The 16,006-nt window shown below is 51.4% G+C and overlaps 1 protein-coding gene across 1 annotated transcript; it reads left to right on the top strand.

Annotated features, from left to right (window-relative positions):
• The first annotated feature begins 1,071 nt into the window (after nucleotides 1-1,071).
• LOC123748938 (uncharacterized protein F26C11.3-like) lies at nucleotides 1,072-14,574 on the top strand. Its single transcript, XM_045731055.2, has 2 exons — nucleotides 1,072-1,117; nucleotides 12,734-14,574. Exons 1-2 carry the CDS (start codon nucleotides 1,072-1,074, stop codon nucleotides 14,572-14,574), a joined length of 1,887 nt encoding a protein of 628 aa, XP_045587011.2.
• The last annotated feature ends 1,432 nt before the right edge of the window (nucleotides 14,575-16,006 follow it).

Raw genomic sequence — 16,006 nt, 5'->3', positions numbered from 1 at the left:
CAGAGTTTGCAACTGGAGTGCTCAGGATTGGGAGACCCGTCACCTGCAGCCACCTGCCACAGGTAACGGTAACCCAACCTGATCCTTGCAACCACTGTGTCGCACAGTCTAGTGGACGTTTTGTGCTGTCCATAGATGTAGGTTTCAGATCTGAACAAATCATAGCTTTTTATACTAGTACTTTCAGGTCGTTGGGAGTCAGTAAGTTCTTTCCTATCAGATCTGAATGTTTGGACCAATACAGTTTTGACAGCAGAGATAGGGATACCTAGATCTAATTCAACTTCAAACTTGTTACACGCTAATTTGGCTGCAATGTCTGTCTCATTATGATGGGTTATATTTATGTGTGAAGGTATCCATACAAAGGAAATTCGAGACCCTTTACTCTGTGCATCAATTAGGTCATTTATAATTGGGAGTATGAGGTTCTTGCTGTCGATCTTCCAAGAGAAGTTTTCGATTGCTTGAAGAGCAGACTTTGAATCGCAGAATATTATTCCTCCTCCAATATTTTTTAATGTGCTGGTTGCTAAATGTAATGCTGCTAGTTCTGCTTGTGTGGAGGTCAGCCAGTTGTTTAGCCTGACACTGACAGACTTTGTGCAAATATTATTTCTATAGAACCTACATGCCGCTGCAGTCCGTCCAGTAGAAGACTGGACTGAGCCGTCGGTGTAGACACAGTGCTCGTGAGATCTTAGACTCTCGATGGAGGAGATGATGGAGGGGACGCCCCAGAAAGTCTACGGACACAGCAACCACTGTTTCGTTTATCTCAATTTATCACCATTTCCCCCCCACCCCCCATTCTGTGCAAGTTCTAATTAACTGGTGCAAATTCTGATGGGAGGGGGAGGGGGGAGATGAGGTTCTGGTGGGGGGAGGGGGGAGATGAGGTTGTGGTTGGGGGGGGAGGGGGAGATGAGGTGGTTGGGGGGTGGAGGGGGGACATGAGGTTCTGGGGGAAGGGGGGGGGAGTCGATCTGTTCCCACACCTCCGAGGATTCAACACAGGAAGAAAAATTAACTTGCATAATTAACAAGGAAGGAGGAGGAGGAGATGGCAAGATGAGACACGAGATGGAGAGCGGGAAGGATGCTGCCATCATCCTCGGTGCGGGCGCGTTCCCTCCCCCCCCTCCCCCTTCCTGGCGTAAGCCACGAGTCTGTGTTCGATTCCCCAGGGTCCATGTGGTTAGGCACTGTCCCTTCACTCTATCCTCACTTCCCAGCGCCTCATATCCCTTCCAAGTGCTCTATAGTCGTACTGGGTTAGCAGTTTCTCTTGATAACAACCTTCCATATGAAGGAACCTCTCTTCACCAGTACACCCAGATCTGAGGATTCGCCAATCGCTGTGGGCGTCAAGTGATTTACCTAATCACCTCCCCTCCACCCACACTCCCATTTCTCCCTCCCCCACACGACTATTTCTCCCCTAAACGACTATTTCTCCCCTACACGACATCTTACCCTCTACACCTATCATATTTCAAGTCATCTATTCTCACTCAATCTCAAGCAGTTGTCAATTAGATGGAATCCTAGCCCCTGCCTGCCGTCAAGCGCGCGGGGGGGGGGGGGGGGGGGGGCGCACTGGACCCCCTTGAAGTCAACGCTATCAAAATGCTCAGCCACGTTTGAGGCTGATAGCCCTGACAAACGCTTGTCCGCTGGGGACAGGGGACACAAGCTGGTGGACTGGCTGGGGGACAGATGTCCCAGGAGTGGCGTGCCTCAGGTGGGAGATGCAGCTGTCTGCCCCCCGGGGGGGGGGCCATACGTCCAGAAATCGGCCTATCAACACACACATATACAACACTTGCATCCGCTGTTGGTAACTGAGGGCGTCTAGAATGTTGTGTGTGTGGGCCGAGAGGTTGAGTCTACAGGCAGCTGTATTGTCTACATGCAGCTGTATCGTGTCTACAGGCAGCTGTATTGTCTACAAGCAGCTGTATTGTGTCTACAAGCAGCTGTATTGTGTCTACAAGCAGCTGTATTGTGTCTACAAGCAGCTGTATCCTGACCCCTTCCAAGTGCTGTATAGTCGTAATGGCTTGGTGCTTGGGATGGGACGGGGGGAAGGAATGGTGCCCAACCACTTGGTGGACGATCGGGGATTGAACGCCGACCTGCATGAAGCGACACTGTCGCTCTACCATCCAGCACAACTGCTTGATATTCAAGTACAGTATAACAAATAAGCAATCCAACTCCGATTGGACCGAACTCCGCGGACCGGGCCGCGGGGACGCTAAGCCCCAAAATCATCTGAAGATAACCTCAAGATAATCAAGGGAACCAGACCATTGACTCAAGACCAATCATATGTACTGATTGGCAAGTCATTAGACTTGCTACTGCAGGAAGATTTGGAGATATCTCTGAGGATATCCTTGAGGATATCCTCAAGGGGGGGGGGGTGATGGGGGCGCCTCCCCCCCTCCTTCACTTGGAGTCTCCCGTCACTCAAGGCGTTAACTCTTCTCCAAATTTTCTTTCGGGTTTCTTGCTCCCCCCCCCCCCTGGTTCACACTTTTCCTGGGCTGCTTGTTAGTGTCTTCTCCCGTCTCTTGTCTGTCTGTCTCTGTCTCTCTTTGTCTCTTTCTCTCTGTCTCTCTGTCTCTGTCTGCCTCCCCCCCCCCCCCTCTCTCTGTCTCTCTCTCTCTCTCTCTCTCTCCCTCTCTCTCCCTCTCTCTCCCTCTCTCTCTGTCTCTCTCTGTCTCTCTCTCTCTCTGTCTCTCTCTCTCTCTCTCTCTCTCTCTCTCTGTCTCTCTCTCTCTGTCTCTCTCTCTCTCTGTCTCTCTCCGTCTCTCTCTCTCTCTGTCTCTCTCTCTCTCTCTCTGTCTCTCTCTCTCTCTGTCTCTCTCTCTCTGTCTGTCTGTCTCTCTCTCTGTCTGTCTGTCTCTCTCTCTGTCTGTCTGTCTCTCTCTGTCTGTCTGTCTCTCTCTCTGTCTGTCTGTCTCTCTCTCTCTGTCTCTCTCTGTCTCTCTCTCTCTCTGTCTCTCTCTGTCTCTGTCTCTCTCTCTGTCTCTCTCTGTCTCTCTCTGTCTCTGTCTCTCTCTGTCTCTCTCTGTCTCTCTCTCTCTCTCTCTCTCTCTCTCTGTCTCTCTCTCTCTCTCTCTGTCTCTCTCTCTCTGTCTCTCTCTCTCTATCTCTCTCTCTCTCTGTCTCTCTCTCTCTCTGTCTCTCTCTCTGTCTCTCTCTCTCTGTCTCTCTCTCTCTGTCTCTCTCTCTCTCTGTCTCTCTCTCTCTCTGTCTCTCTCTCTGTCTCTCTCTCTCTCTGTCTCTCTCTCTCTGTCTCTCTGTCTCTCTCTCACGTAGCTCCCAGCCGATGGGACAGCGTTCAGAATTCGCAATCCACAGACCTGGGTTCGATTCCAGTCTGAGACAGAAACAAATGGGACAGCGTGTCTTTCACCTGATGCCTCTGTCCACCGAACAGTAAATAAACCCCCTGGGAGTTAAGACACCGGCTGCCGCAGACAGATTGCTTGCCGTTGCAAGCAAGAATAAGCAACAAATGAATGCATGCACAATGTAGATCATGACAGCCTGTCCTCCCATAACCCTACGAAGATCGGAGCCCAGGAGCTGAGATATATTACTCCAGATGTAGTCTGTGATAGAGCATCGCATAATCTACGCTTTTGAACCCGGACGGACTCGATTGGCGTGCAATTATTGGCTGAAAATCGTAAGTCGCTACATGACGATTGCAGCATTGCAAAGGTTAAGAGCCAGCTGAATCGTTTGGGCTTTGGGAGGGAGTTAAACATAGAGGGAGAGAGATGGGGAGGACGGTGATGGAGACTAAGAAGGCAGCGAATGAACAAATCCACAAGGGCCGTGACGAGGATTCGAACGTGCGTCCGAGAGCATCCCAGACGCTGTCTTAATCGACTGAGCTACGACATGGTCAAAAGATTTCTGTGTGTAAGGCCGCGATGTACGTGTAAGTAGGTAAACTGGAAGGTAGGCAGATAGGCAAGCATGTAGGGAGGGAGGGAGAGAAAAGGGAAGGGAGGGAAGCTAGGAGAGAAGGAGGGAGGGAGGCAGGCAGGCAGTGGACGGAGTTCGAATCTTTAAGCTAAGGAATTAACCGAGTCTGACCTCTGAAGATAATTGCTTCATTCAGATTGTATTGCTTGTTCCTGCAGCTGATTGTGTGTGTGTGTGTGTGTGTGTGTGTGTGTGTGTGTGTGTGTGTGTGTGTGTGTGTGTGTGTGTGTGTGTGTGTGTGTGTGTGTATCTGCAGAATCGAGACATTGGCTCTTGGACCCCGCCTTTCTAACCAGTTTAATTTTCCTCTATTATATCTTCTGCATATATTTCTCTCTCTCTCTCTCACACACACACACACACACACACACACACACACACACACACACACACACACACACACTGTGTGTGTGTGTGTGTGTTTTACAGTTTCAAGTGTAGATATGATAGAGCCCAATAGGCTCAGTAACCTGTACAAATGTTGATTGACGGTTGAGAGGCGGGACCAAAGAGCCAGAGCTCAACCCCCGCAAGCACAACTAGGTGAGTACAACTAGGTGAGTACACACACACACACACACACACAAAAGACAGACGAGCTTGGGGAGACATAATCACCACATACAAAATTCTCAGGGGAATTGACAGGTTTGACAAGGATGGATTGATACAGATAACAATCCAATTGATGGATTGATGCAGATACACTGGTAGTACGCGAACAAGGGGACACAGGTGAACACTGAGTACCCAAATGAGCCACAGAGACGTTAAAAAGAACTTTTTCAGTGTCAGAGTAGTTAACAGGTGGAATGCATTAGGCAGTGATGTGGTGGAGGCTGACTCCATACACAGTTTCAAATGTAGATATGATAGAGCCCAGTAGGCTCAGGAACCTGTAAACCAGTTGATTGACAGTTGAGAGGCGGGACCCAAGAGCTGAAGCTCATCACCGGCGAGTACAACTAGGAGGTCATTAAGGGTCATACAGACAGGACCTGACACTTCATATTAAGCTCTATGTCCCGCCGATATGAAATAGTTTTATTTTAGGGAGCGATCTTAGATTTCTTAAGAGGCGCCGTCTCTTCTCTCCATCCTTCTTTTTCCTCCTTCTTCTCCCTCCTTCTTCTCCCTCCTTCTCCCTCCTTCGCCCTTCTCCCTCCTCTCTCACATAACCCCCCCCCCCAACCCTACGGCCGAGGAGAAATGTTTTTGGATTTACTGAATATTAATTTTTGCTTTAGGCCTATTGTTAACTCTGGAACATGTTGGTGAGGATAGTGATGATGGGGGGGGGGATAGTGAAGGAAGGATGATAGGATTGTGAAGGTGAGGGGAATAATGCCACATAGAGGAGTGACGGGGGGGGGGGGTCGTGTTGAAGGCCTAGGGTGCAGTGTAGGGAGGGTGAAGGGGGGGGGGTGTACTGAGGGGGGAGGGAGGGGGGGTCAGAGGGGAGGGGAAATGATGGGAGAGCAGCAAGATGGAGCGTCATAACGTGATGGAGCTGATGGGATACTTCGTCAGTCTTGTCACTTGAGGACACGCTCTGAGGGACCAGCCCCCCTGAGGGACCAGCACCCCCTGAGGGACCAGTCCCCCCCCTGAGGGACCAGTCCCCCCCCCTGAGGGACCAGTTCCCCCCTGAGGGACCAGCACCCCCTGAGGGACCAGCCCCCCCTGAGGGACCAGCACCCCCTGAGGGACCAGTCCCCTCCTGAGGGACCAGTCCCCCCCTGAGGGACCAGCCCTCCCCTGATGGGCCAGTCCCCCCTGAGGGACCAGTCCCCCCCTGAGGGACCAGCCCCCCCTGAGGGACCAGCACCCCCTGAGGGTCCAGCCCCCCCCGAGGGTCCAGCCCTCCCTGAGGGACCAGCACCCCCTGAGGGACCAGTCCCCCCTGAGGGACCAGTCCCCCCTGAAGGACCAGTCCCCCCTGAGGGACCAGCCCACCCCCTGAGGGACCAGTCCCCCCTGAGGGACCAGCCCTCCCTGAGGGACCAGCCCTCCCTGAGGGACCAGCCCCCCCCTGAGGGACCAGCACCCCCTGAGGGACCAGTCCCCCCTGAGGGACCAGTCCCCCCTGAGGGACCAGCCCTCCCTGAGGGACCAGCCCCCCCCTGAGGGACCAGCACCCCCTGAGGGACCAGCACCCCCTGAGGGACCAGCCCCCCCCCCCCTGAGGGACCAGCACCCCCTGAGGGACCAACCCCCCCCCCATCACACATAATTACACAACTGGCACTAATTAAAAAGCAAGAACTTATCCTTGAACGGCTCCGGCAACTCGCTCTTAATTAATTTAATTGTGGAAGTAATTGGGAGGTGTTGAGGTGAACGATTGGTGACCTGGCACACATGGTGCCTGGTGCCTGCAACACCTGTCTCAAGCCCGGGCACTCAGCGTGGCACAGCCTGAGGGCCTGGCACGGGAGAATGTCTGGCCCCGGGTCGAATCTTGGAACTAGAAGCGACTTGAGAATGGTCCAGGACGGAGCGAAACGTCGTCGTCCCTTCACCTTCTAGTGTGTGGTCGGGGACTTGAGAATGGTCCAGGACGGAGCGAAACGTCGTCGTCCCTTCACCTTCTAGTGTGTGGTCGGGGACTTGAGAATGGTCCAGGACGGAGCGAAACGTCGTCGTCCCTTCACCTTCTAGTGTGTGGTCGGGGACTTGAGAATGGTCCAGGACGGAGCGAAACGTCGTCGTCCCTTCACCTTCTAGTGTGTGGTCGGGGACTTGAGAATGGTCCAGGACGGAGCGAAACGTCGTCGTCCCTTCACCTTCTAGTGTGTGGTCGGGGACTTGAGAATGGTCCAGGACGGAGCGAAACGTCGTCGTCCCTTCACCTTCTAGTGTGTGGTCGGGGACTTGAGAATGGTCCAGGACGGAGCGAAACGTCGTCGTCCCTTCACCTTCTAGTGTGTGGTCGGGGACTTGAGAATGGTCCAGGACGGAGCGAAACGTCGTCGTCCCTTCACCTTCTAGTGTGTGGTCGGGGACTTGAGAATGATCCAGGACGGAGCGAAACGTCGTCGTCCCTTCACCTTCTAGTGTGTGGTCGGGGACTTGAGAATGGTCCAGGACGGAGCGAAACGTCGTCGTCCCTTCACCTTCTAGTGTGTGGTCGGGGACTTGAGAATGGTCCAGGACGGAGCGAAACGTCGTCGTCCCTTCACCTTCTAGTGTGTGGTCGGGGACTTGAGAATGGTCCAGGACGGAGCGAAACGTCGTCGTCCCTTCACCTTCTAGTGTGTGGTCGATCAACAAGGAGAAGCGCTCTTTAAGCCAATAAAAGGTAATTTATAGTCACGGTCAAACAGGCTGGGGGGCCTCGTAGCCTGGTGGATAGCGCGCAGGATTCGTAATTCTGTGGCGCGGGTTCGATTCCCACACGAGGCAGAAACAAATGGGCAAAGTTTCTTTCACCCTGAATGCCCCTGTTACCTGGCAGTAAATAGGTACCTGGGAGTTAGTCAGCTGTCACGGGCTGCTTCCTGGGGGTGGAGGCCTGGTCGAGGACCGGCCCGCGGGGACACTAAAAAGCCCCGAAATCATCTCAAGATAACCTCAAGATAACCTCAAGGCTCCACATAGAGCGTTGTACAGCCGTGTTGAGCACCAAGGATTATAAAACCTGGCCTCAGGCTAAGCGTGTTACCCTCACTACTAGACGCCAGACAACCCTTCCAGGGGCCAGATTCACGAAGCAGCTACGCAAGCACTTACGAACCTGGGGCCAGATTCACGAAGCAGCTACGCAAGCACTTACGAACCTGGGGCCAGATTCACGAAGAAGTTACGCAAGCACTTACGAACCTGGGGCCAGATTCACGAAGAAGTTACGCAAGCACTTACGAACCTGGGGCCAGATTCACGAAGAAGTTGCGCAAGCACTTACGAACCTGGGGCCAGATTCACGAAGCAGTTACGCAAGCACTTACAAACCTGGGGCCAGATTCACGAAGCAGTTACGCCAGCACTTACGAACCTGGGGCCAGATTCACGAAGCAGCTACGCAAGCACTTACGAACCTGGGGCCAGATTCACGAAGCAGCTACGCAAGCACTTACGAACCTGGGGCCAGATTCACGAAGAAGTTACGCAAGCACTTACGAACCTGGGGCCAGATTCACGAAGCAGTTACGCAAGCACTTACGAACCTGGGGCCAGATTCACGAAGCAGCTACGCAAGCACTTACGAACCTGGGGCCAGATTCACGAAGCAGTTACGCAAGCACTTACGAACCTGGGGCCAGATTCACGAAGCAGTTACGCCAGCACTTACGAACCTGGGGCCAGATTCACGAAGCAGTTACGCAAGCACCTACGAACCTGTCCATCATTCCTCAATCTTTGGCGGCTTTGTTTACAATTATTAAACAGTTAATGAGCTCCGAAGCACCAGGAGGCTGTTTATAACAATAACAACAGTTGATTGGCAAGTTTTCATGCTTGTAAACTGTTTAATAAATGTAACCAAAGCCGTCAAAGATTGAGGAAAGGTGTACACGTTCGTACTTGCGTAACTGCTTCGTGAATCTGGCCCCAGGTTCGTAAGTGCTTGCGTAACTGCTTCGTGAATCTGGCCCCAGGAGCACTGGGCATTACTCACAGATCACAGAGGACTCTCACGCACCAAAGATAATTAATTCACGAGGAAAAAGGTTAGGCTAGGACAGAGTATGTTTCATCCCTCTGTGAAGCATTACCTGCCTAGCCGGGATGGGAGAGGAGCACTCTATCCTCTGTATCATGTGAAAGCAGGAGTGAATATTCTGACTATACAGGGGCCTGCGGGCCGCTCCAAGCAACAGCCTGGTGGACCAAACTCTCTCTTGAACACTGTGAGGGGTCGGCCAGTTATGTCCCTTATGTGTAGTGGAAGCGTGTTGAACAGTCTCGGACCTCTGATGTTGATAGTTCTCTCTTGAACACTGTGAGGGGTCGGCCAGTTATGTCCCTTATGTGTAGTGGAAGCGTGTTGAACAGTCTCGGGCCTCTGATGTTGATAGTTCTCTCTTGAACACTGTGAGGGGTCGGCCAGTTATGCCCCTTATGTGTAGTGGAAGCGTGTTGAACAGTCTCGGACCTCTGATGTTGATAGTTCTCTCTTGAACACTGTGAGGGGTCGGCCAGTTATGTCCCTTATGTGTAGTGGAAGCGTGTTGAACAGTCTCGGGCCTCTGATGTTGATAGTTCTCTCTTGAACACTGTGAGGGGTCGGCCAGTTATGTCCCTTATGTGTAGTGGAAGCGTGTTGAACAGTCTCGGGCCTCTGATGTTGATAGTTCTCTCTCAGAGTACCTGTTGCACCTCTGCTCTTCAACGGGGGTATTCTGCACATCCTGCCATGCCTACTGATGAACCCATAACCGGGTTCTCTGCCAAAGAAACCTCTTTGTATAGCTAATAATTGCTTTGACAAATGAACACGGATATGACTGGTAATTTTTCCACCTGAACATGGGAAATGCGAAAGGGGATTGTTAGCCTATGTCGTTCCTTGTTAGTAAACAGGGAACGACATACAACGTACTTATATAATAAGTCAATTATATAAAGCCACAAGTGATCCTCGGCACAGAAAACGGGATGAGGCTGGAATTGTTACTCAAAGCATACATGAAGAAAACGAGGCGAGGATAAATGGGCAACCTTGTTACGGCAATGCTAAACAAGGCTGTAATTGCTTACCTTGCACTAATCATCCGGGAATTAGGCGAGTATAATATTGTTGCTCTTTACGAAGCATATTAATTGTTGTAAATGCACAATTTTGTTCGTACATAAAGCCTAACAAACGAGAAGTGGTATTAACAAGGTGGGGGCCCCACATCGCGCATAGCAACAAACGCGGGGCCCTACATCGAGCATAGCAACAAACGCGGGGCCCTACATCGAGCATAGCAACAAACGCGGGGCCCTACATCGAACATAGCAACAAACGCGGGGCCCTACATCGAGCATAGCAACAAACGCGGGGCCCTACATCGAACATAGCAACAAACGCGGGGCCCTACATCGAGCATAGCAACAAACGCGGGGCCCTACATCGAGCATAGCAACAAACGCGGGGCCCTACATCGCGCATAGCAACAAACGCGGGCCCTACATCGCGCATAGCAACAAACGCGGGGCCCTACATCGCGCATAGCAACAAACGCGGGGCCCCACATCGAGCATAGCAACAAACGCAGGGCCCCACATCGAGCATAGCAACGCGGGGCCCCACATCGAGCATAGGAACAAAACGCAGGGCCCCACATCCAGCATAACAACAAAACACGAGGCCCCACATCGAGCATAGCAACAAAACGCGACGGCAATTAAAGGGGCCCGGGAAGGAGCATAATAATGAAGGGCGGTCCATGGGGGGCGGTAGAGAGCATAGTGACAACAGCGGTGACACGGAAAGGGTGTGTCGGCTCCCTCTGTAACCGCTCTGACACATTCACACACAAACACCCCCCTTCCCTTCTACCTACCTCTACCTACCTTCGTCTATCTACCTACCTACTTACCTTAAGACATGTTGAGCCATACAGCACCCGTATTTATCTCGTCCATAATGAGAACGGGAACCGTACGCCAGAGGAAGGAAAACCATATGGCCGGAAGATTTCCTTACAAGGGGGGACTTTTATGAGTCATTCCCGCGTCCGGATTGGTTGGAAATAAGATTACAGGACACCCCCGCGCCACCAAGGAATCCCATTTCCTTTCATAATAAACCACAACATAGAAAATGGAGAACACGTACACGCCAACCCCCCTAACTTATTTGCATCTCTGATTTTTCATTGAGTTTCTTTATAGTGGAGTGTTGACTGATAAAATTGGCAGCGAGTGGCGGGCGTCTTAAGGGAGGGGAGCTAGCGATGGGTTTGATATAGTTGGATTAAGAGATTGTTTTTTTGTGAACGCCTGGCTTTTATTATTGTATTCCCCCCCCCCCCCACACACACACACCCTTCTCCCCTCCTATGGCTTGTATCTAGTCGCGTGGTTTGGGGGAGCTGGGGGGAGGGGTTTATTAGGAATTAGTTGGGGGTCTAATGGGCACTTGGTGTAGTTGGTGGGCGTCATTACTCCAGCTTATACGAGATGTGAATAGTATTTATCCCTGGAGCGTCGTCGCTGGCCTCTTGTGTTGTCGTTTGGCGGGCTGGTGCAGGCTGTTGGACATGTTGCACCAGTCCTTGCAACCCTCCCCCCCCCTCGCTCACACACGCCCCTCTCTCACCACCTTGGGGGGGAGGGGGAGATATATCTTATCAGAGATGTACACAACAGCCTGGTGGACCAAACTCTCACAAGTCAAGCCTGGCCTCGGGCCGCTCCAAGCAACAGCCTGGTGGACCAAACTCTCACAAGTCAAGCCTGGCCTCGGGCCGCTCCAAGCAACAGCCTGGTGGACCAAACTCTCACAAGTCAAGCCTGGCCTCGGGCCGCTCCAAGCAACAGCCTGGTGGACCAAACTCTCACAAGTCAAGCCTGGCCTCGGGCCGCTCCAAGCAACAGCCTGGTGGACCAAACTCTCACAAGTCAAGCCTGGCCTCTGGCCGCTCCAAGCAACAGCCTGGTGGACCAAACTCTCACAAGTCAAGCCTGGCCTCGGGCCGCTCCAAGCAACAGCCTGGTGGACCAAACTCTCACAAGTCAAGCCTGGCCTCGGGCCGGGCTTGGGGAGTAGAAGAACTCCCAGAACCCCATCAACCAGGTACAATCCAGGTACTCCCCTATTGACCTCTTATTTTTGTCGTAGCGAGAAGATAGAGGGAGGAAATTCTCAGGAGAAAGCGCCAAGCCATTCCGACTAAATAGCACTGGAAAGGTGTCAGGATAAGGATTTGGGATGGGACGGTGGGAAAGAATGGTGCCCCAACCACTTGTAGACGGTCGGGGATTGAACGCAGACCTGCATGAAGCGAGACCATCGCTCTACCGTCCAGTGAAAGTGGTTGGACAGTGAGAATTGGGACTGATGTATACATCCAGTGAGCCAGGCCGCCGTGTATGATACACCTGTCGCCGTGGAAAATATTGTATTTTCGTGTGCTTCACGAGTGAGACTTGTGTACAGCTGAATGGTAGTCAAGATGTGTTTCTGCTTCTTCAAGTGTCTTACGTTGCGCAGTGGCTGAGCCAAGTTAAGAACAACGAAGACAAGTGAGCTAGACTGAAAGCATGTGGGAACAGTTGAAAACCTGCGATAACAGGTGGAAACTGTTGAAAACCTGCGATAACAGGTGGAAACTGTTGAAAACCTGCGATAACAGGTGGAAACTGTTGAAAACCTGCGATAACAGGTGGAAACTGTTGAAAACCTGCGATAACAGGTGGAAACTGTTGAAAACCTGCGATAACAGGTGGAAACTGTTGAAAACCTGCGATAACAGGTGGAAACTGTTGAAAACCTGCGATAACAGGTGGAAACTGTTGAAAACCTGCGATAACAGGTGGAAACTGTTGAAAACCTGCGATAACAGGTGGAAACTGTTGAAAACCTGCGATAACAGGTGGAAACTGTTGAAAACCTGCGATAACAGGTGGAAACTGTTGAAAACCTGCGATAACAAGTGGAAACTGTTGAAAACCTGCGATAACAGGTGGAAACTGTTGAAAATAGGTGGAAAATAGCAGTAAAGAGATGCCGACAACTGGCAACAGTCAGAATATTACACTGTCATAATTTATGCACGCACGTCCGTTCATTTAGGCCAGAGCTCGTGGCGTTCACTACAGCTGCACTACAGCTGCACTACAACTGCACTACAACTGCACTACAGCTGCACTACAACTGCACTACAGCTGCACTACAACTGCACTACAACTGCACTACAGCTGCACTACAGCTGCACTACAACTGCACTACAGCTGCACTACAGCTGCACTACAACTGCACTACAACTGCACTACAGCTGCACTATAGCTGCACTACAACTGCACTACAACTGCACTACAACTGCACTACAGCTGCACTATAGCTGCACTACAACTGCACTACAACTGCACTACAGCTGCACTACAACTGCACTACAGCTGCACTACAGCTGCACTACAACTGCACTACAACTGCACTACAGCTGCACTACAGCTGCACTACAACTGCACTACAGCTGCACTACAACTGCACTACAACTGCACTACAGCTGCACTACAACTGCACTACAGCTGCACTACAACTGCACTACAGCTGCACTACAGCTGCACTACAGCTGCACTACAACTGCACTACAACTGCACTACAGCTGCACTACAACTGCACTACAACTGCACTACAGCTGCACTATAGCTGCACTACAACTGCACTACAACTGCACTACAGCTGCACTACAACTGCACTACAGCTGCACTACAGCTGCACTACAGCTGCACTACAGCTGCACTACAACTGCACTACAGCTGCACTACAGCTGCACTACAGCTGCACTACAACTGCACTACAACTGCACTACAGCTGCACTACAACTGCACTACAACTGCACTACAGCTGCACTACAACTGCACTACAGCTGCACTACAGCTGCACTACAACTGCACTACAGCTGCACTACAACTGCACTACAGCTGCACTACAACTGCACTACAACTGCACTACAGCTGCACTATAGCTGCACTACAGCTGCACTACAGCTGCACTACAACTGCACTACAACTGCACTACAGCTGCACTATAGCTGCACTACAGCTGCACTACAACTGCACTACAACTGCACTACAGCTGCACTACAGCTGCACTACAACTGCACTACAGCTGCACTACAACTGCACTACAACTGCACTACAACTGCACTACAGCTGCACTACAGCTGCACTACAGCTGCACTACAGCTGCACTACAACTGCACTACAGCTGCACTACAACTGCACTACAACTGCACTACAACTGCACTACAACTGCACTACAGCTGCACTACAGCTGCACTACAGCTGCACTACAACTGCACTACAGCTGCACTACAGCTGCACTATAGCTGCACTACAGCTGCACTACAACTGCACTACAACTGCACTACAACTGCACTACAACTGCACTACAGCTGCACTACAGCTGCACTACAACTGCACTACAACTGCACTACAGCTGCACTACAACTGCACTACAACTGCACTACAGCTGCACAACAACTGCACTACAACTGCACTACAACTGCACTACAGCTGCACTACAACTGCACTACAGCTGCACTACAGCTGCACTACAGCTGCACTACAACTGCACTACAGCTGCACTACAGCTGCACTATAGCTGCACTACAGCTGCACTACAGCTGCACTACAACTGCACTACAGCTGCACTACAATTGCACTACAGCTGCACCACAGCTGCACTACAACTGCACTACAGCTGCACTACAACTGTACTACAACTGTACTACAACTGCACTACAGCTGCACTATAGCTGCACTACAGCTGCACTACAGCTGCACTACAACTGCACTACAACTGCACTACAGCTGCACTACAGCTGCACTACAGCTGCACTACAACTGCACTACAGCTGCACTACAGCTGCACTACAGCTGCACTACAGCTGCACTACAACTGCACTATAGCCGCTCTACAACTGCACTACAGCTGCACTACAACTGCACTACAACTGCACTACAACTGCACTATAGCCGCTCTACAACTGCACTACAGCTGCACTACAGCTGCACTACAGCGCAATTTTCCAAGTGTAGACACTTTTTTCTCTCTGTCGCTTCAAATAAGTTTATTGAGACAATAAGATACATCTCAAAATAATAATCTCTCGCGCCAGTGCTAAAGAGACTGAATTAAAGATTTTAATCGGTCCCAATAACTCAAATGTGTTTTTAAAGTAAATTGTGTTCTAAAGAATGTCTATATAAGGGTCTCTCTTGTCTGTCACTATCCAAGATTGGCGGCCAGAAACTTGGGGTTAGCCTCACTAAACTTTGCACGGTGAATGCTGGTGGGTAGTGGACTATCATGGGCGGGTCGGGGTCAAGACACCATGGTATCCTGGTACCGGATCGACCCGGGCACCACCGGGTACCCCATCCAGTATTGTATAATGTTGTATTGCGAAGTATACCTGCCATAGGTGTATGAGGTAAAGCTTCCTTTGACGAACTGCGATAGAGCAGTGTATAGTTGTGGATGTATAGCCACGTTACAGATGTTACGTTATACATTAATACATAATGTATAGTTAGGTTACAGATGTGTGTGAAGATTACAACACACACGTGCCAAAACTGGCATTGTTGTTGCCACATGTGTGGGGTATATATATGAGTGGCGAGGCCTGTGATTGGTCCACAGGGGGAGGCTGTTGTTAAAACTTGTGATTGGTCCGTTCGAGGACCACTAGCAAGCGTTTAAGACGTGTGATTGGTTGTTAGCAAGCTGCGAGGAACTAGCACTCTGGTTTGTGATTGGCTGTTACACCACAAGGGCGAAGGCGCGTAATTGGTGATCAGACGAAGAAAGCCGGCGTCAAGGTCTGTGATTGGTCGTCAGAGTCTGTGATTGGTCGTCAGGTCCTGGTGGGGGCAAGTGTTTGGGTCGTTAGAGTAAGGTGATGAGGTGAATGACACCATCCGACGATTACCTTACGACTTTTGCGGTAGTTTGGCCCTTAATTAGCAGGTGATTAGGGTGCGGGGCTGTTGGAGTTAACGAGCCTCGTGACGGGGCAGACTTGGCGCCAAGTTTACACGGCTCTCTCATTAAGTTCTTTATGGGTTACGAAAGTGTTTGTTATAGGTGGAGATGAGTGTGTGTGTGGGGGGGGGGGGGTTGTGTGTGGGGTGGGAGGGGGGTTTGTGTGTGGGGTGGGAGAGGGTTTGTGTGTGGGGGGTGGGAGGAGGGTTTGTGTGTGTGGGGGTGGGAGGGGGTTTGTGTGTGTGGGGGTGGGAGGGGGTTTGTGTGTGGGGGGAAAGGGGTTTGTGTGTGTGTGTGTGTGGGGGGGGGGTGGGGGTTTGCATGTATGGAGAGAGAGGGAGGGGTGTTGCGTAA

Source organism: Procambarus clarkii, chromosome 4 (genome assembly GCF_040958095.1).
Source record: "Procambarus clarkii isolate CNS0578487 chromosome 4, FALCON_Pclarkii_2.0, whole genome shotgun sequence".
Lineage (NCBI taxonomy): Eukaryota > Metazoa > Arthropoda > Malacostraca > Decapoda > Cambaridae > Procambarus > Procambarus clarkii.
Note: the sequence above shows the minus strand (reverse complement) of the source record. Positions and strands in the feature narration are given on the sequence as shown.

Excerpts from the sequence above, each read along its gene's own strand:
- LOC123748938 (XM_045731055.2), top strand. The coding sequence starts at position 1,072 with ATGAGACACGAGATGGAGAGCGGGAAGGATGCTGCCATCATCCTCG. Across the intron at positions 1,118-12,733 it reads GGATGCTGCCATCATCCTCG|GCCAGAGCTCGTGGCGTTCA; the intron begins GTGCGGGCGCGT and ends CCGTTCATTTAG.